Source organism: Balaenoptera borealis (genome assembly GCF_965194805.1).
Source record: "Balaenoptera borealis genome assembly, chromosome: 4".
NCBI lineage: Eukaryota > Metazoa > Chordata > Mammalia > Artiodactyla > Balaenopteridae > Balaenoptera > Balaenoptera borealis.
The window spans coordinates 149,402,791-149,420,844 of record NC_138861.1 but is presented as its reverse complement, the minus strand read 5'-3'; the positions used below and the strand labels follow the sequence as shown (position 1 = coordinate 149,420,844).

The following is an 18,054-nucleotide window of genomic DNA, read 5'->3' as shown; positions in this document are numbered from 1 at the left end:
CCCTTTAAGCTAGCTGTTCGCGCAGTCCCGGGGTTTCCATGACGACGACGTCTGATGGGGACCCGGGCGGGGTCGGGGCGCATGCGCGGTGCGCGCGGGACGCCGCAAGTCTTCCCGAGTCGCCGGCGCTGCTGTCGCGGCGTCCCCAATCGCGGTAAAGGCGGGGTGGGGGTTCGCTGGGCCGGGGTGGGGGGGAGGGAGAGGGAAGGGGTCTCTGGGCCCGGGGGGGGCGTGGCGGGGGTGGAGGGGCCGGGGTGGGGAGCCGCGAGACCCGGTGGGCCGGGTGGGGGGGTTCGCTCGTCCCGGGGGGCGGGCCCTGGAGGTGGGTTCGCTGGTCCGCGGAGGTCGGGGTGGGGTAGGGGCTCGCGAGGCCGGGTTCCGGGGTGGGTGTTCGCTGGCCGGAGGTGCGGGCGCTGCTGACCCTCGGCTGCTGCAGGGCGCCCGGGCTCCCTCCGCTCGGCCATGGCCCCCTCGCCGCCGTGCAGGCCCCCGAGGTCGCCGCCGCCGCCGCCGCCGCTGCTGCTGCTGCTGCTGCTGAGCGTCGCGCTGCTGGGCGCCCAGGCCCGCGCGGAACCCGCCGCCGGGAGCGCCGTCCCCGCGCAGAGTAGGTGCCGCGCGCGTCTGCCGAGGGCTCCCCCTGGCCCTGACCGCACCCGGGCGTGCGGGAGGGGCGTGGCTCGCCTTTGTTCCTAGGGTGGGCCCCGCGCCCCCTCGGGTGGGAGGTGGGGGGCGCACGGAGGCCGCTGCTCCGGTGGGTGCGGGCTGGGAACGCGCCCCGCGTCCTGACCCGCGCCCCCCGCAGGCCGCCCGTGCGTGGACTGCCACGCTTTCGAGTTCATGCAGCGCGCTCTGCAGGACCTGCGGAAGACGGCCTGCAGCCTGGACGCGCGGGTGAGCCTCCCGAGGAGAGGCGGGTGGGGAGGAGGGACGCCCCTCTCACATAACCGCCACACTGTTTCCGGCCGCAGTGTGGGAGGGCGGGGGCAGTCCGGTTCCCCTCCTCCCCAGGGCCTCGCCGGCACTTCTCCCGGGGGTCACCGAGAAGGACAGCCAGTCCCAGTGCAGCCTGTTCCGGGGGGAGTGCTGAGGCCCAGTGGGAGGGGAGAAACCGAGGCGGGGGAAGAGGCGGTCGGAAGCGGGTGCGTAGGGCTTGCTGGGCACGGAACGTTGGCTTGGGCGCAGCTGTCTGGGGGGTTCCCTGCCCCCGGCCTCACCTGGGGAGGGGCGGGTGCGTGCACAGGTGCCAGGGGTCAGCCCCGTCAGCCGACGGAGTTTCCATTTGTGACAGATACATGTACTCCTTCTGAGAAAGGGAGCGCATTCCTAGAAGTAGAAAGAAGGGGAGACCCCACCCTGCTCCCCTTTTCTGGGCAATTCCCAAGGGCCCGGCCTGAGACCTGTGGCGCCCCCTGGGGGCCAAGGGGCCTGAGTTTCATTGAGTCGGGAGCTGGGTTCCTGAGAGGAGCAGCCCCAGCCCACCCTGGGGGTCGGGGGAGGTGTGAGAGGGGCCCCTGAGAGCCGGTGTGTGTGCTGAGCGGAAGCTGGGGAAAGTCGTCCCGGTGTGGGGCTGAGGAGGGCAGGACGGGCCCAGGATCGCAGAGGCTCTGGGCCGGGAGGGGGGCGTCTGGAGGGCAGCAGAGGGTCCCCTGCCGTCAAAGTCTGCAGAGCTGGGGCTGGGGTTGTCCTCACATAGTCCAGTTCAGGCTATGAGAGTCTTGGGAACGGGTGGAGACAGGACTGCCAGTGGGTTTTGGGGGGAAGCCAGGAGCTGGAGGGCCCTCGGGAGCTGGGGGGCGGGGGGCAGCGGGCGGCGCCCTGACGGCCCCTTGTTGCTCTTTAGACGGAGACCCTCCTGCTGCAGGCCGAGCGCCGGGCCCTGTGTGCCTGCTGGCCGGCCGGCCGCTGAGGACCCTCAGCCAGACCGCTCCCTCACCAATAAACACCTGGCCCGGCATGCCTGTGTCCTGTCTCCCTGCTCTGGCCACCAGAGCCCACCATCGCCGCCCCCTGGAGTCCCCAGTTGGGACTCTCTCTGGGCCTAGGTTTCTGCAGCTGTTCCGTGAGGGCTGAGGCCCTCGGGACACCTGTCCCACACCAGTGCCAGAGTTGAGGGTATGCATGTCCGGCCACACTTGTGGACCCGTACCCACAGGCACGGTGGCCACGGAGAGTCCGCCTTCCAAGGACCTCTTTCCTTGCCTGCCTGCACTGATTTTGAGGCGGGGGGAGGGGGGCGGTGTAGAGGCGGCCTGGTCCCTGGAGCAGCTGCCCCGGCGCCAACCCTCCCAGGGCTCTTCTGCACCGCAGTGAGGATGCCTGTGGTCAGGGTCTCCCTGGCGGTCCAGCTGGTGGACCCCACACGGCAAGGCCACTGTGACCAAGGAGCCTGAGGGTGTCGGGAGAGGGGCGATTGGGCGGCGGGGGAGAGCTCCTCTGGGAAGAGAGGGCTGGGCCCTGCCCCCAGCTTCCACCCTGCCTGCTGGGTCCCTCCTGCGCACCCCTGCCCGGCCCCTGGGCGCCAGGAGCTCCTGGCTCAGACACGCATCCACACACGCGTGCGCACAGCACCGGGTGGGAGGCCTCTCTCCCTCCCTCCCTCCCTCCGTTCATTCTGGGAATGTTTTTTAAAGTAAAAATTAATACCTTTTTTTCAAAGTAACACATGCACACTGTAAAAAACATCCAGGAACGCGGCAGGGCTGCGATTGGAAATGACCACTATGGGACACTTGGCCTCTCAAGGGCTTTAGTTCCCTGGTTGTGGCCGCCTCAGTGCAACGTGCCCCCCTGCCCCGCTTCTGCTGTCTCAGGTGGGTGGAGCTGGACACTCCTGGTCCACTGCCTGGAGGACGGCACCAGTTCCCAGCCCAGCCTGGCCTGGCCTGTCTTTGTGATCTGAATGCACGTATCTATTCAGACCCTCTGCTCCAGGCCCTTCCCTGCCCCAACGGGCTTCCCAACCCTTGATCTTGACCTCTTCTGTCCTCGGTTCTCTGATGCTGGAACCGCCCGGCGTGCAGGTGCCGATCCAGGTGTCAGGATCACGGTGAACAAACCAGATTCCTACCTTGGCCGTGGTGGGAGGCCGAGCTCTAGGTGTCTGGTGGCGAGGAAGCCTGTGAGCTTTACATCTGGCCAGAGAAAGCCCGTGGTGGGGGCTGCTGAAGCCATGGCAGGCCTAGGCCGGCCCTCGGGCCTGGCTGTGAGTGGGCAGCAGTGGCAGGGCCCAGGACCCACGTGTCCTGGGGCCCCAGGAAGGAGCGGACGGTAGCAGAGGCAGGCGACTTCCCAGACGGTGCTCACGTCTCATTGGTTGGCCTCTGTCACGCGGCCACTCCTGGCTGCCAGGCAGGCGGGATGCAGCCCGTGTTGCTGGCCTGCGGCCAGATTCACAGACACAGAGGACCAGTGAGCGCTTCTCAGTGTGAAAAGTACAAGCACTTCTAGTATAAGTACTTTTTAGCGTACGCATGGCCCATGCAATATGTGGGCCGTACTTAAATTAAAAATTATGGGTTTATCCAAAATTGAAGTTTAACTGGGCATCCTGTATTTTGTGGGCAGCCATGAGCCCTTGCTCGGACTGGGGTTCCTGTCACCATAAATGATGGGGGCAGCCAAGGGTGGCCGTAGAAAGCCTCTTAGGGGAGCTGCCCTCCGGGAGGGAGTAGGGGCACGGCCCAGGTGGACGGGTGTGGAACCACAGGCAGAAGGGCTGGGGACCCTGCTGTGTAGGGTCTGCCCAGGAGGGGCAGGGGGCAGCAGGAGGGCAGGGGGCAGCATGAGGGACGGAGCCTCCCCGGAGCCCTGGGGGGTCTGGGCAAGTCCACGTCTGTTTGAACGGGACGTTTCTGGCTGCTGGTTGAGGATGGGCTCAGGGTCAGGGGCAGAGTCGGGGCCCGTGGGGATGTGACGCAGCCATCAGAGCTGAAGAGGGCCCGGGGCTGGGTGGTGGCAGCAGGAGCTGTAGTGTGAGGAGGAGCTGGATTCCAGTTGTATTTGAAAGTAGAGCCAGTGGGAATTGCGGGTGTGTTTTGAGAGAAAGGGATGAGGGGGTGAGGGGAAGAGGGATGGAGTTAGCAGAGAGGTCCAGGAGGCTACCAGACAGACACACCTGGGGAAGGGGCTGGAGAGAGAAGGCTGGGACACAAGTGCTGGCTGAGCCCCGCGGCGAGTGTGGACAGAGGAGCGATGTGCTGAGGGGGCAGGGGGATGAGAGACCCCCGAGGAGATGGGCTCTCATGAGACAGGAAGAGAACTGAGACTGGCCAGGGCTTAGGAAAGAAGTCAGCGTGTCTCATGCTCCTGAGGTCAAGCAAGGCCCAAGGCTGGACCCCTGGATTGGGCAGCCCTGGTCATCGTCAACCTTGACAGGAACAGGGTCGGTTGGGGGTGGGGAAGGCCTGAAGGGGGTTGTCAACTAGAGAAGTAGATAGGAGAGTCAGCACAGGTGACTCTGGCAAAGAGTTTAGCCTTGCGTGTCGTCAAGGCCCATGGCATTCAGGTTCTGTCCTGGAGCTGTCATACTGCTTTCTGGCCGATTGGATCAAGAGCATCTTTCATGCTGGGAATGCATTATCCTTGGGACAGCGTTTGTTTTCCCTAAAGATTGTGTTTGCCTTATTGTTCCCCTCGTCTGCTTTTATCACATTCTGACATTCTCTGGCAGTCAAGTCATTCCCGTTACGTCCCCTCCCTGGCCCGTGCCCTCCTGCTCCCAGCCAGCTGGGCATGCCCACTGCCCACCTTGCACTCTTCTAGTTTGGAGCCACTGTTTCCTAGATTCCATGCCATCTTCTCCCTGTGGCATCCCTTCAGGTAGCTTCCTAGAAAACAGTGTGGTAAGTAAACTTTCTGAGCTGGCCTGTCTGAAAATACGTTATCTTCTGCTGGCACATTCAACTCATAGCCCCTGCCACCCCAGGGCCTTTGTACATGCTGTCCCCTCTCCATGGGGTTCCCCCTTGGCCTCCACCACCCACCTCACTCTTTAGCCCCTTATCCCAACTTATTTTTCTTTGTCCCAAAGGGATACTGGAGTGTTGATCTCTGTTATTGGTTTATTTCCTGCCCCACCCCACCCCCTGGCTTGTAAAGTGCCAGGAGAACAGAGCTTTGTTCTTTTCAGGGCCCAGTAGAGGGTAGGCACTCACCCAACCTGTGTTGAAGGGAAGGATGGGGGGTGGGTCATAGACTCCTGGTGAGGAGGTGAGCAGCTTGGGTCCAGCGGCTGGCAGCTGCCCGCAGCAGGTGGGTCTCCGGAGCCTCGCTCCCTTCCTGCCCTCAGGAGGCTCTCAGAACTGCAGGTCCACTCAAGGTGCTGCACAGGTTCTAATCAGGAGTTTTTGTCCTTCTGTTGGGGAAATAGTAATGATAATAACCTTTATCTTCTTGTTTCCTCCCCTTCATGTTCTCTTGGAGGAGCTCCTGTTAGCTGCCTCTGATCTGGCCCTGGTTCTTTTTCCTTCCCATCCACTGGTCTTCTGGTCCACTCCCTCCTGCACTCCCACCGCCTCTGTTGCCCTTCCCGGTCCCGCTTCCCAGCCCCCCTCGACCTGTGACCCCAGAGGCCCTTTCTGCCCCAGGTCCCTTTCTTCACCTGGGGTGGAGGGCTGTTTTGCTAAATGAACCGGCCTGTGTTGGGCGCCTCCTCCCCGCAGGAGCAGTGGAGGTCCAGGGCGCCCTCCCCACTCCGGCCTCTGGGATCTGGGGACGGTGGTCTCGCTGCTGCGTGAAGGACCCCCGCCACCCCTGTCGGGGACCTGCGGGGCTCTGGCGGTGGTATCAGGCCAGGGAATCTCGGGGTGGTCAGGGCAGCCAAAGCGAGAGGAGTGGGCGGAATTCGGCGGGGCAGGGCGGGGTGGGCACCCCAGCACTGGGAGGACAGACCAGACCCCTGACTTCGGCCCCCCCAGGGTTTTCTGTAAAATGGGCTCCTGACGGCAGCACGGGGCGTGCTTCCCGGCGCTCCCACTCTGCCTGGGTCCCTGAGCACGTGACGCCGCGAGGGGCAGTCCCCTTCCTGGCCTCTAGGTGACCGCAGCCACCTCCCTGGGCCCCAAACTGAGGCTCATCGGCGGGGCCTGGGGCCACCCTGTTGCCTGCACCTCTTCCCACTCAGGCCGCCCCCAACTCGCAGCCCCTTAAAGTCCAGGACTAAGACCTCCAAGAGCTCCCAGGTGGCCATCCCTGGGGCCCAGCCCTGGCCCTTCCAAGCTGAGTCTGGCTCCTCCTCCCCACCTGGTCCTGGCACTCTCCAGGACCCTCTGGACCAGGGGCTGGACCACTGCCTCAGGGCCTCGGGAGCTCTCAGGGACTTCTGGGGGCTGAAGGGTGAGGTCAGGCCACCTGGACGGGAGGGGGCCCCACAAGGTCAGGCTGAGTGGGACCCCAGGCCCCTCCCTCCGTCTTTGGGCCTGGCTGCTGGGGGTAGAAGAGGGGCAGCCTCCCGCTCAAAGCTGGGGATTAGGTGGGCGGGTAATAGCCGGCAGAGGCTGTGGCCCTGTAGGGACTGGGCCACTCTGCTCTGAGGGACCCCTTCACACCTGGATCTGGGGTCAGGATGCTGCCCAAGAGCTCCTGGACCTTGGGCCTGGTTCTCTTCCCTCCTGGCCCGCATCAGGGAGCATGATAAGAGTGCCCTCCTGATCCCTGGTCTGGCAGTGGAACCCAGCCTCGCCTTCTTGGAAGCCCCTTGACCCCTCCAGGCCACCAGCTGCCATCACCGCCCCTCCCCCACCCCCCCTTCTGGGTGTTTCCTTCTTGGACCCCTTGCATGCTGTCCTCTCTGCTCGGACATGCTTCCTGCCATCCAGCTGGCCATCCTCAGGACGCCTCAGAGCCTGGTCCCGCTGTGCCTGGTCAGTGTCACTCGGCCCCCAGGCAGCACGTGGAGGGGTTTCTGAATGGATGGATGAGTGCCTTTGAGATTTTCCGTGATCCCCCTTGGCTCTCCTGGAAGGTCACAATCCGGGCCCAGACAAATCCTGGCATCTCCGAAGCACAGCGTGGGGCTGACTTCCCCGCTTGGCTGGCCCTCCCCCTACGACTTAGCGCTCGGGTCCGGCCTGTGGCCCAGATCAGCTCCTGGGTCCGCGGTCCTCTCTCTTCTCACTCCGCCTGGGTCCCTCAGCGCGATGCCGCGAGAGGTAGTCCCTTTCCTGTCCTCTAGGTGACCACAGCTGCCTCGCTGGGCCCCAACGGGGGCTGAGGGTCCTCAGGCCTGGACCCCTAAGCCTCATCTCCACCTGCGCGGGTGTGAACTCAGCTCCAGGCTGCCCTGTGGGGTCACCTGCGGAGAACTGGGTCGACGCGGGGAAGGGGATTCTGAGATGCAGGGGGCTGGGTTCGTAAAGTGCTGGGGGCGGGCCTGGGACTACCTGTCCTCCCGCTTCCACCTTCCCCCTCGCCCCCGGCTCGCAGCTTCAGCGGGTAGGGCTCGCAGGGACCCGGAGCACGCGCCGAGAACCCCCCCTGCACCTGCACCGAAATCGTGGGGCGCATGCGCGGACCGAGGAGGGCGGGGGCCGAGCCGGGATGGGTCCCGTGGGTCCCGCATCCCCGCGCCGGCGGTGGGGATCTGGTATCCGAGTGGGGCGTGCTGCGCTGCGCGGGGACGCGCTGGGCTGCGGGCGACGTGGGCATCAGACCCCTCTCTGACCGCGTCCCCGCGCCTGCAGCCCGTGCGGCCCCGGGCGCAGGTTCCCAGGGGCGCCGGCCGGGGGAAGCCGGGGCGCCCCCTCCCCAGGACCCTGGCCAGGCGCCGCGTTCAGACAAAGGGGCGGGAGATGGAGATGCAGATGCTTCCGTGACAGCGCCCGGCGGCCGAGGAGAAGGAGGAGGACGAGGGCTGCGGGCTCCGGTGGCGCGGCCCCAGGTCCGGGCGCTCACAGGCCCGTGCTGAGCGGCGGCGGCGCGGGGACGCAGGGGCCGGGCGGGAGGCGCCCAACCCGGAGCCCCGCGGAGCGCCCGTTCCGGGCCAGGACCCCGGCCGCACGCTCACTCGCTCTTCCCCGGACACCTCGCGGGGCTCCGCCGCTCCGTCGCGCCCCGGGCCGCCCGCGCCTCCCCCGCCCGGCCGCCGCGAAGCGCCCAAGTGTGCCATCGGGCGGGCGCGGAGGCGGCGTCTGCTCCCACCCTCGAGATCACATGGTGACCCTCGGCAGCCAATGCTGTGGACGCTAGGACCCTGCGGGACCCCGGGCGCCGCGACTGCACCGGCGCCGCTGCATTATAAATACTTCTCCAAAATGCGGCGTAGCTCCCTGCGCGCGCCCCGGCCGCCCGCCGCCTCCGCCCCGCACTCCTGAACAGCCGCCGCCGCTGCCGCCGCCGCTGCCGCCGCCGCCGCGGGTCCGAGGGCGCCGCGCCCTTGCCCTGGGCCCGGGCTGAGCCCGCCCGCAGCCCGGCCCGCGTCCCTGCGCTGCGCCGCCCGGCCGGGTGCATGCATTGTGGGCCTCCCGACATGGTCTGCGAGACGAAGATCGTGGCCGCCGAGGACCATGAGGCACTGCCGGGGGCCAAGAAGGACGCGCTGCTCGCTGCCGCCGGCGCCATGTGGCCCCCGCTGCCCGCCGCTCCTGGGCCGGCCGCCGCCCCCGCCGCGCCCCCGCCCGCGCCGGGCCCCCAGCCCCTCGGCGGCGCGGGGGGCGCGGAGCCGCGGGAGGGGCGCGGCGTGTACATCCGCGAGATCCGCGCGGCGGAGCAGGAGGCGGCGCGCCGCATTTTCTACGACGGCATCATGGAGCGCATCCCCAACACGGCCTTCCGCGGCCTGCGGCACCACCCGCGCACGCAGCTTCTCTACGCCCTGCTGGCCGGTCAGTGCGCGGGGACCCCGCGGGGACGGCGGGGTCGGGGCCGCGGCCGGCCGGGCGCACCCCGCCTGCCGCAGTCTGTGCCCGCCCGGCCCTCTGGGGACGCGCGCGGGACTCCCTCCGGCCCGTTCGGCCCCGCCTCGGGCCCGGGCCTCGTCCTGGGACGGAAGCGGACCCCCGACCCCCCTCGTACGCGCGCGGACACGCACCCGCGCGTTCTGCGGAGGCCCGGGGCGAGGTGGCCCCCAGCGCTGGGGCCGGCCCGGGCTCCCGGCCAAGGCGCGCCGGGCGGGGGCGTGGGAACCAGTGCGGGCCGGGTGCAGGGGCTGCGGGCGGGGAACTGGGGTCTCCACCTGCGTCCCCTTCCTGGTCATCCCGGGTGGGGGCGGGGTGACGGCAGGTAGCGACCGCTGCCGAGGCCCCGCGCCTGGCGCGTGGAACTATATATAATCCGCGGGGCGGGGGCGGCTGCCTCGGCGGCTCCGAGCGCTAATTTATGAGGGAAGACAGCCGGCTCCCTGGGGCTCCGGGGGAGGGTGAGCGCCGAGGAAGCAGACGAGGGGGCAGTGGGCCCTCACGGTGGGCGGCCCCCACAGGGGCCTTGGGGCTTTGCCCCTTGAGGCTCTGCCGTGGGAGGGCGGTTCTCCCCATTTCAGAGGTGAGGAGCTTGAGGCTGGGGGGTGGGACTTTCCCAAGGTCACGCAGCAGAGGCACTTTCACTGCAGGCACGTCTGCATCCCGGTGGCCTAGGCTGGAAGCAGCTTCTCCCTGGTCCCTGTCCTCGCAGCACCCAGAGGCTGGCCCAGGGAGGGCTCTTGGCTGGGGCCCTCCTGCTGGAAGGCGGGGCCCCCACTTCCCAAGGGTGGGACGGCCTGCAGGTGCCTGGCCGGGCAGCTCTTTGGCACCCTCCCCCGCCCCGCCCCGTGTGGGCCAGGCTGTGGACAAAGCCCCTTCCCCAGCTAGGGGGCCGGGGCGATGGGCAGGGGCCACCCTTCAGTAGCCCTGTCCTGGGCTGTGCCCACCAGCTATTGAGGGCAGCCTGCCCAGAGGCCGCTGCGGTGCTCAGCATGTTAAGAAATCCTATGATGTCAGGTTATAAAGGTAACGCGTCCTACGGTGAGAAGTTTGATAATAGGGAAAAGCAGAAGGGGCAGCTGTAATGTTCTTTGCTTTTCCGGAGAAAACGGGCCTGGCCTATTTGGCATGGTCTCTCCTCTGCGCATGTCCCTAACCGGCTTATTTACCAGGGGGCTGGTGGGCCTGGGTCCGTCTTCCCCGCGCTGGTCCGCGGGGCTGTCCCCACAGGCTCTGCCCCACCGACCACTCACCGGGCGCCACCTCCCCCCGCAGCGCTCTGCTTTGCCCTGACCCGCTCGCTGCTGCTGACGTGCCTGGTGCCAGCAGGGCTGCTGGGCCTGCGCTATTACTACAGCCGGAAGGTGGTCCTCGCCTACCTGGACAGCGCGCTACACACGGACATGGCCGACATTGAGCAGTACTACATGAAGCCCCCTGGTGAGTCCCCGGGGGTCTCTGGACTCCTCCTCCCCCCTGCCCCCTCCTGCCCTCCTCCCCAGCCCTTCCTTCTGGCAGAGCTGCCCCCAGCGCAGCAACCTCGGGGCGGGCCTGGGGCAGGGGCTGGGCACAGGTCAGCCTGGGCTGGGGCGCCCCCGTGACCCGAGCCTTCTGGGTGCCCAAGGGCTCTGGCTGCAGGCTGGCAGGCGCTGGGGTTGGCAGGACTAGGTCCTCTCCCCTGAGTATGGCCGGGCTTCCGTCCTGTGTCTTCTGAGGGCAGGGCTCTGAGTGGCCTGAGCTGGCCCTGGGCCATGGTGTCCCGGCCCTGCTGTTTGTGCTGCCCTAGTGGTTCATGGGGGGAAGGGGGTCTTTCTCACCTCTCTCCAGTCCTGTTGGGCGTGCCTTGTTGGATCCTGGGCTGGCCTGGAATGCTAGGTCCCTGTGTGGCAGAGGACCACATGGTGGGGAGAGGGCAGAGGTCACTCTGGGGCAATGAGGACCCTAGGAGACCAGGGGTCCCACTTCTGGTATCTGGGGCACTTAGTAAGCCCAGGTTCTCGCCCCGGCCCTGGCCTTCTGTAGAGGGAGGGGCTGGGACCTGGTCTGGAGCCATTCTTTACTCTCCAGGCTGGCCTTGAGGCAGGGTGGGTCCTGGGAGGCAGGGTCATGATTTTCTCCATGCCTGGAGCTGGGGTGTGAGGGTCTTCCAGGGCAGGAGGGTCCCTGAGGAGAGGGACAGAGTGCGCCTGGTTGGTTAGGGTCTAGCAGCATCCTGGTGAGTGCCAGGGAAGGGCAGTGGGGAGAAGAGAGGCAAGGCGTCCCGGAGCAGGGGTGACACGCTCTGGCCTGGCCAGGTCCTGCGCGCTGGTGGCTGGTCCTTTCCCCGCCCCGAGGCTGCCTGGCTGGCCTTGGGCACCTTTGGTTCTCCTTGACCCTTTCCCAATCCCAAACAAAGCATCTTATCAGCCTCCATGGAGCTCTGGCTTCAGCCTGGCTCCCCCCAGGATGGGAGGGGACAGCAGAGTGAGACCCACCTGGCACCAAAGCCCAGGCCGCAGGAGCAGAAGAGGGGTTGGGGCCCGGCATGGCCCTGCCCTCTTTGGAGTGCAGTGTCCTTGGGTGTCAGATGGGGGGCTGGGTCCTGCTCACCCCTCCTGAGATGTCTGGTGGGTGTGCAGGAAGATCCCGCAGGGGCAGAGAGGCTGGACAGCGGCTGGTGGGGCCGTGCTGGACTCGTGGGAGCTGCTCCCACAACGGGGGAACCAAGGCCTGGGGAGGCACGAGGCTCCCAGGACTGTGCTGACCTCTGACCTGGGCCCGGGCAGGTGGGGAGAGCCCGAACTCCCGGACAGTGGGCAGGTCAGCCGGTGGAGGGGGCGGTCAGCTCCTTCCCGAGCTCGGGCCACGTGCCCGGTCTCAGTCTCGGGGTCTGACGGTGAAGGAGACAGGAGACTGCTCGGCAGAGCTGACGGGCTGATGGGGGCCGCGTTGGCAGGTGAGGTAGTGGGGGACCCCCAGGCGTAGGGCGGCAGAGTGAAGAGTTCTTCTGGGTGGGGGTCCGGGGAAGGAGTATTAGCGGGGGAGGGTTTGGCCGCTGCAGGAGGGAGGCTGGGGCCGGGGCCTGGGGGGTGGCTGGTGGGAGGACATGGCAGTGGAGGCTGGCGTGGCCGTGGGTAGGGCGTGTGCAGGCCGGGCTCCTCGGAGCAGGCACTGCCCCCTGGCCTTGCCTCCTGTAGCCCCTGGGCCTTGGGTCCCCAGAGGAGGTGGCTCTCCCCGTGGCCTGTGCCCTGCAGGCCTCTCTCCTCTGGTCTTCATCTCTCTGTCTCTCTTGCTCCCTCATCTCCCTGAGGTCTTCCCCCGCCTCCTCCTGCCCTGCGTGGGGCGGCGATTGGTCTGGGCCGGGGGTGGGGATGGCTGGCCTGACACAGGCCCAGGGTCAGGGTGGCTCCAGGGCCGCTGGGGGCAGCAGGCAAATTGGGCCTGGCTCCCTCCGCCCAGAGGACCCTGCCGGGGCGGCTGTGTCATGCACTAGCGCCAGTGGCCCTGACCGCCCGTTCCCCGCAGGCTCCTGCTTCTGGGTGGCCGTGTTGGATGGCAACGTGGTGGGCATCGTGGCAGCGCGGGCCCACGCGGCGGACAACACGGTGGAGCTGCTGCGCATGTCGGTGGACTCACGCTTCCGTGGCAAGGGCATCGCCAAGGCGCTGGGCCGTAAGGTGCTGGAGTTCGCCCTGGTGCACAACTACTCTGCGGTAGTGTTGGGCACGACAGCCGTCAAGGTGGCCGCCCACAAGCTCTACGAGTCGCTGGGCTTCAGGCACATGGGCTCAAGTGACCGCTACGTGATGCCTGGCATGACCCTCTCGCTGGCCGAGCGCCTCTTCTTCCAGGTCCGCTACCACCGCTACCGCCTGCAGCTGCGCGAGGAGTGACCGCCACCCACCTGCCCGCTGCCCCGCCCACCGCCCCGTCCGCCTGTGCCCTCCTGCCCGCCGCCCGGGCCGCTTTCAGACGCTCACCTTGGCGTTTGTGTTGGGTTTTTCCTTTTTCGGCACCACACGGTTCTTTGGCTGGTTCCTGGGGGGGTGCGGGGCCGTTGCTCGTCCGTGACACTTGGGGAGGTGGGTTGTTCCCAGCCACGCCCCTTGCCCTCCCCAGTCTGCTGGGGCCGCATCCTGAAGAGTGACAGCGTGGACCACCGCGAGCCCACGCAGCTGCCCGGCCCTGGCGCGAGGGGCCCCTTCCAGCCCACCCCCGGGGTGGGGGCGGGCCCAGCCTTGCCCACCAAGCACAGAGCCTCTGCAGTGAGGCCCCCGCCCAGCAGACCCCTGGCCACCAGCCAGGCGGTGGCTCAGCCATCAGTCCCCAGCAGGCGTGGCCTGCTGCACCGGTCGGCCACTGCCCCACGGGGCGCCGAGCTGGCTGCGGGCCCGCTTTGCTCTGTGCATGCTGAGGGTGTGGCCTGGCCGCAGCATGCCGCATGCCCACAGCCTCCCGCCCCCTGCCCTGCCTGGACTGGACCCAGACTGGTGAGCGCCCCCAGCCCCAGCCCAGCCTCTTGGGAGGCCTGACTGTCCACCTTGCTCCTTGCTTCACCCAGTTCAGCTTTGCTTTGACGTCGGATCACCTGTCTTTCCTTTCGGTACCTGCCCCTCCTCTGCCCGGGCTTTGCTGATGGGTGGCATTGTCCAGGTGTGGTTCCCATGGCAACATGTTGTACAGCCGTGGTCAGGGCCCTTCAGGAGAGCAGGGTAGGAGGCAGTCATGGGGTCATCTCTCCCCCAGTGCCAGCTTGATCCTGGTGGCCTCCCCCAGACCTCCCTGAGGACCTCCTGCCTTGCGGCTGACGGGCTCTGTCCTGTGAATCTTACCAACCCAGGCTGCTGCCTGCACCACCGAGCCCGCAGCTTCTCCCAGCCTGAAGCCGACCTATTTTTTAATAAGTTATTTAGACAGAATAGCACTCTGCATGACTTTAATTCTTGGGACAAAACGGTAGTTTATACCTTAACACACACACACACACACACACACACACACACATCCCTGTGTGGTCTAGAATGCACTATTTGTGGCCCAGTTTGGTGGGGGTGGGTGGCCGGGTGGGTGGAGGGTTTCAGGTTGGAATCTGGAGGGAGACCCTGACTTAACATAATTTCCCCCCAAAGAGCACTCTCGCTTTGTGAGGAGGCTCCGGGCCACCCCTGTCGGGCTCTCGTGTTGCAGGACGGAGGGCAGGATGGGAGCAAGTTCCTGGCAGCCTCCCACGCAGGAGTTCACCGTGGGCTCGGGGGGACCTGTGCCTCCACCCTGTCCTTCTTGAGGTCTCAGGCAGCGGCCTTTGGGTGGGGGCGTGGCCCAGAGGGGGAGAGGAAGGTGGTGGTTGGCAGTGCCCGTGTGTCCAGCTGTAAGCCCGGACCTCGCCTGGTGGCAGGAGGGCAGAGATGCCCGCCAAGACCCCCTAATTTGGGGATTTGGGGGAGGGGAAAGTGGCAGGCGTCGCGGGCCACTGAGCTGGGTCCCACGTGCGGGACCGTGGAGGGAGCATTCTTAAAGAGGCGCTTTGGAAATAAGCAGACGGATGGAACAAGCCTAGTTTCCTGAGGGGCCTTTTGTGCTGTCAGCAACCGAGATATTTGCAGAACATTGTACAGACCCCGTGCTCCCCTGTACATTTCTCCCTGGTGGCGCCCGGTCCCTACTTGGGGATGGGAATTTTGTAGACTGTACAGAAATCGGCACCCTATTTTCTTGCAGCTCTCAGATTTTGTTAATCTGGATTATACAGACAGACGTAAAGTGTTTTAGCAAAATGGAAAACAAACAGTTGTGCCTTTTTCCTCTTTCTGTTTGGTTCGGTGTCGGCTTGGGGTGGCCTTAGTTGGCATGGGGCGAGTTGGGGCTGCAGCTGGCCTGAGGCCTGGCCGGGTGGGAAGGGCAGGTGGGGGCCCGTGAAGTCCGCGTGGTGGGTCGTGTCTTGTCAGGTGTCAGGTGGTGGCAGTGGGACGCTGCCAGCTTCCTCTGATCCTGTGCCTTTGGACCTCCCGTCCCTGGTGTGGGGCACGTGGGTGGGGCCGTGGGAGCCCCCCGGGGCTGCCCATGTCTGTTGGCATTGACCAAAGTGCCTCGCTGGTGTTGCTTCTGGCAGTGGTGTGGCCCCTCCCGTCCTGCTGGTGTCTGTCGACGCTGCGTCCTCCCCACGCCCCAGTCGGTGGCCCAGAGGGTGGTGGGTGCTGGCTGGGCTCTTGACCTTTCCTTATGCCCTCTTGTTGCTGCCAGGAGAGATGCCAGGAGGGGTGTGGCAGGGTGGCCATGTGTCTGGAACTCTGCTGTCCAGCTGCTGCCTGGCCCCTGAGGTGGGCAGAGGCACCTATGTGCCCCAGGCTGGGTGCATGCTGAGCCCAGGTCAGGACCCTTGCCCGGCCAGCGTGCGGCTCCTGGGCTCCTGAGGACCACGGGGGGCAGGTCTCCCGTCCTTCCCCCAGCCTGGGAGCTAACTGCTCCACAAACATGCACTGAGATGTGAATTTTATACCTTTGTAGAAATTCTGATGTTACTTCTTCTACCTCTGTGAAGCGTCCTCCTGGGGTCCTGCCCAGTGATGTGTCTGGGCAGCTTCTCTGCACTGGGCGGCCCTGGGCCCCCTCCCCTCCCTGCTGGCCCCTGGGCCTCCCCCGACTGGAAAGCCAGCCCTGGGCCCGGCACCCATGCTCAGGGGTCGGGCTTCCAGGGCTTCTGTTGTCTGTTTCTGGAGCGGACAGCGGGAGGCAGAGCGCTCAGGATGTCTCCGTCAGCTGAGCCTGGAACGCAGGCCCGATGGGCACGTGCAGGCAGTGGGATCCAGGGCAGCTGAAGGCTCCAGCGCCTCGGGATGGCCCAGTGCCCCCGGGGTCCTGGCATGTGGCTGGCGGGCCGTCCCAGGGGTAGTGCCCCCCGCCCAGGTATGGGCTCTTCAGACAGCTGGCCCCCGAGGCTGGGCAGCCAGGGTGGGTGGTGTGCGTGTGTTGGGGCCAGCCAGGTGGCCCGGCCCCAGGAAGGGCCGTGGCAGCGTCTCCCACCTGGTACCGCCATCGTGTCCGGCCTGGCCTCCCCCTGCTGCCCTTGGGTGGAGTGGGGGAGGGACGGGGGGCAGAAGGCTTGGGCTGGGAGGCCCCACGGTCCTGGGGCGGCCCCCACCCTGCTCTGGGTGTCCTTTCTCAGGTGGCCCCTCTGGCGTCGGGCAAGTGCTTGGGAGGCTCTCTGGGCCACAGGGCCTGGCTCTGGCCTCTGGGAGGCATGTTGACACTGCGGGTGTGGCTCTCTGCCCGTCCTCGGGCGCTGGGCGCAGCCCTGGGGCCGCCTTCCCGTCAGTGTCTGGGGGACGGCTGGACGGTGGCCCCCAGGCCTTGGGAGCCCGCTGCCTCTCCCTGGCCGTGTCCTCCGTGTTCCTGCTGCTCCTGTGTCTGTGTGAAGCAGCTTCTGTGAATCATTTTGGCCACAGGTTGTGTGCCTGTGCTGGTGGCCCTCTGGCCGAGGCTTTCGGGTTCAAGTTCTGGGCTGGGTGTGGGGCAGATCCTGGACTGTGTTTGCTCCATGGTGCCGAGGACAGGCTTTCAGTGATGGCGTGAGGTCCACTGACAAGTGGGCTGCCCGGGGTCAGGGAGGGGGAGCCCCAAGCTACTGTTGTTGGATGTGGTTTTTTAACAGCAATAATTAGCCGTTTTGGAGAAGAGGTGTGCCTGTGTGTGTGCATGTGTGCCTGTGGGTACGTGCACACGTGTGTGCCTCTGCGTGTGTGCGTGTGTGTGTGCAGGGAGGGAGCCTGGTGGCCGAGGGCCCGCTCTGGCTGGGAAGGGGAGGCCGGGAGGTGCTCGGCGGTGCGGCTGGCCTGAGGCCTCGTTCACGCTCCTTCTCCGGACCCAGCGGACCTTGAATCTAGCGCTCCTTCCTCCCTGGCCAAGGGTGCTGGACGGCCTGTGTGAAGGGGGGTGATCAGGATGGGCTTTTGCCCAGCTCTCTGGCCGTGTGGGGAGGGTGGCAAGGGCAGTGACACTCAGCCAGACTGGCCGAGATCAGATTTGTTTGACCACAGCTGCCATGGACGCGGTGTCCTTGGGCAGGCAGAGCCCAGAACGTGTCATGGTGGCTGGTTTCACTTACTGTGTTTACCGTTTGTGAGCCCAGGACTGTGGCGTCTGTCCTGACACCCCAGGATGTACCAGACAGCCCCCGAGAGGGCCCGGAGGGGCCGTGCACTGCGTCCAGAGGAGACAGGCTGCAGGGCTGGGGAGAGGGTCCCAGGCTTCCTGTGCGTGTGTGAGCGACGGGAGGGGCCGGGAGCAGTGTCCCTCCGCCTGCCCAGCCCCCAATGCTGCTGTTTTTCAATAAAACCAGAGTTGATGGAACCGGGCTCCATGCTTTCTTGAGGTGTCGTCTGTGCGACGCTGGGCCAGGAAGGGCTGCTTTCCTGGAGACGCTGGGCCCCTCCTCCCGGAGGCCGGAGCAGGTGCCTGGGTGACCTGTGGGCTGAGAGGCCCCCGTTTCTGTGTCAGCAGCCCCGGCCGGGCTCTCCTGCGGGCCTGGGGGTCTGCCCTTCTGTTTGACGCCTCCTTGGAGCAGGTCGGCTCTGAAGGATGGCATGAGGTGTGGGACCCAGGTGGGAGGGGCAGTGGGACCCCCAGTGTCTGTTAAGGAAGGGAGGGTGATGGAATGGGGGTGTCAGGCTGGAGAGCAGGGCACGGGGGTGGGGCAGGGACGTTGAGGCTCAGGGTGGACATACACCCAGCCGTGTCCAAAGGCTCCTGCAGCCCACCCAGCGTGGACGGCTCTCCACAGCAGGCGCTCCCCTGGCTGCCCTCTCCTGGCCTGGCCCGGCTTCTGGGTGGGAGGGAACGTCCTCGCAGGGTCCGTCCACCCCTCGCCCCTCAGTCCCTTCTCGCGGGTCTGACTGGGACCCTCTGGGACGCGCCCACCCCACGTGGCTTCCCCCCACAAGGCACACGGTGGCCCGCGCTGGCCCAGAGATGTCAGCTCCCAGGGACGGTCGTTTGCTTGAGTGAGATGCTCCTTGTGAAGCCCGGCAGTGGTCTTGCTTCTGAGGTGACAGAGCATGAAGACAGGCTGCCACTCAGACATACGGCCACACAACAGAGGCAGTGGCGTGGAGGGGCCTGGCAGCTTTCCAGGTTCTGGAATGTTCTATCACATGGTGGTCGGGCCTGGCCATCTGGACCCTGCACACCC

The 18,054-nt window shown here is 66.4% G+C and overlaps 2 protein-coding genes across 2 annotated transcripts; both read left to right on the top strand.

Moving 5' to 3' along the window:
- Positions 1-44: 44 nt before the first annotated feature.
- On the top strand, positions 45-1,954 carry NICOL1 (NELL2 interacting cell ontogeny regulator 1). The gene is made up of 4 exons (XM_082390836.1): positions 45-154; positions 437-604; positions 803-891; positions 1,841-1,954. The coding sequence occupies exons 1-4, from the start codon at positions 55-57 to the stop codon at positions 1,904-1,906; spliced, it is 423 nt and encodes a 140-aa protein (XP_082246962.1). The 5' UTR covers positions 45-54; the 3' UTR covers positions 1,907-1,954.
- A 6,406-nt stretch (positions 1,955-8,360) lies between these two features.
- NAT8L (N-acetyltransferase 8 like) lies at positions 8,361-17,216 on the top strand. Its single transcript, XM_082390835.1, has 3 exons — positions 8,361-8,819; positions 10,167-10,331; positions 12,396-17,216. Exons 1-3 carry the CDS (start codon positions 8,444-8,446, stop codon positions 12,761-12,763), a joined length of 909 nt encoding a protein of 302 aa, XP_082246961.1. The 5' UTR covers positions 8,361-8,443; the 3' UTR covers positions 12,764-17,216.
- Positions 17,217-18,054: the final 838 nt, after the last annotated feature.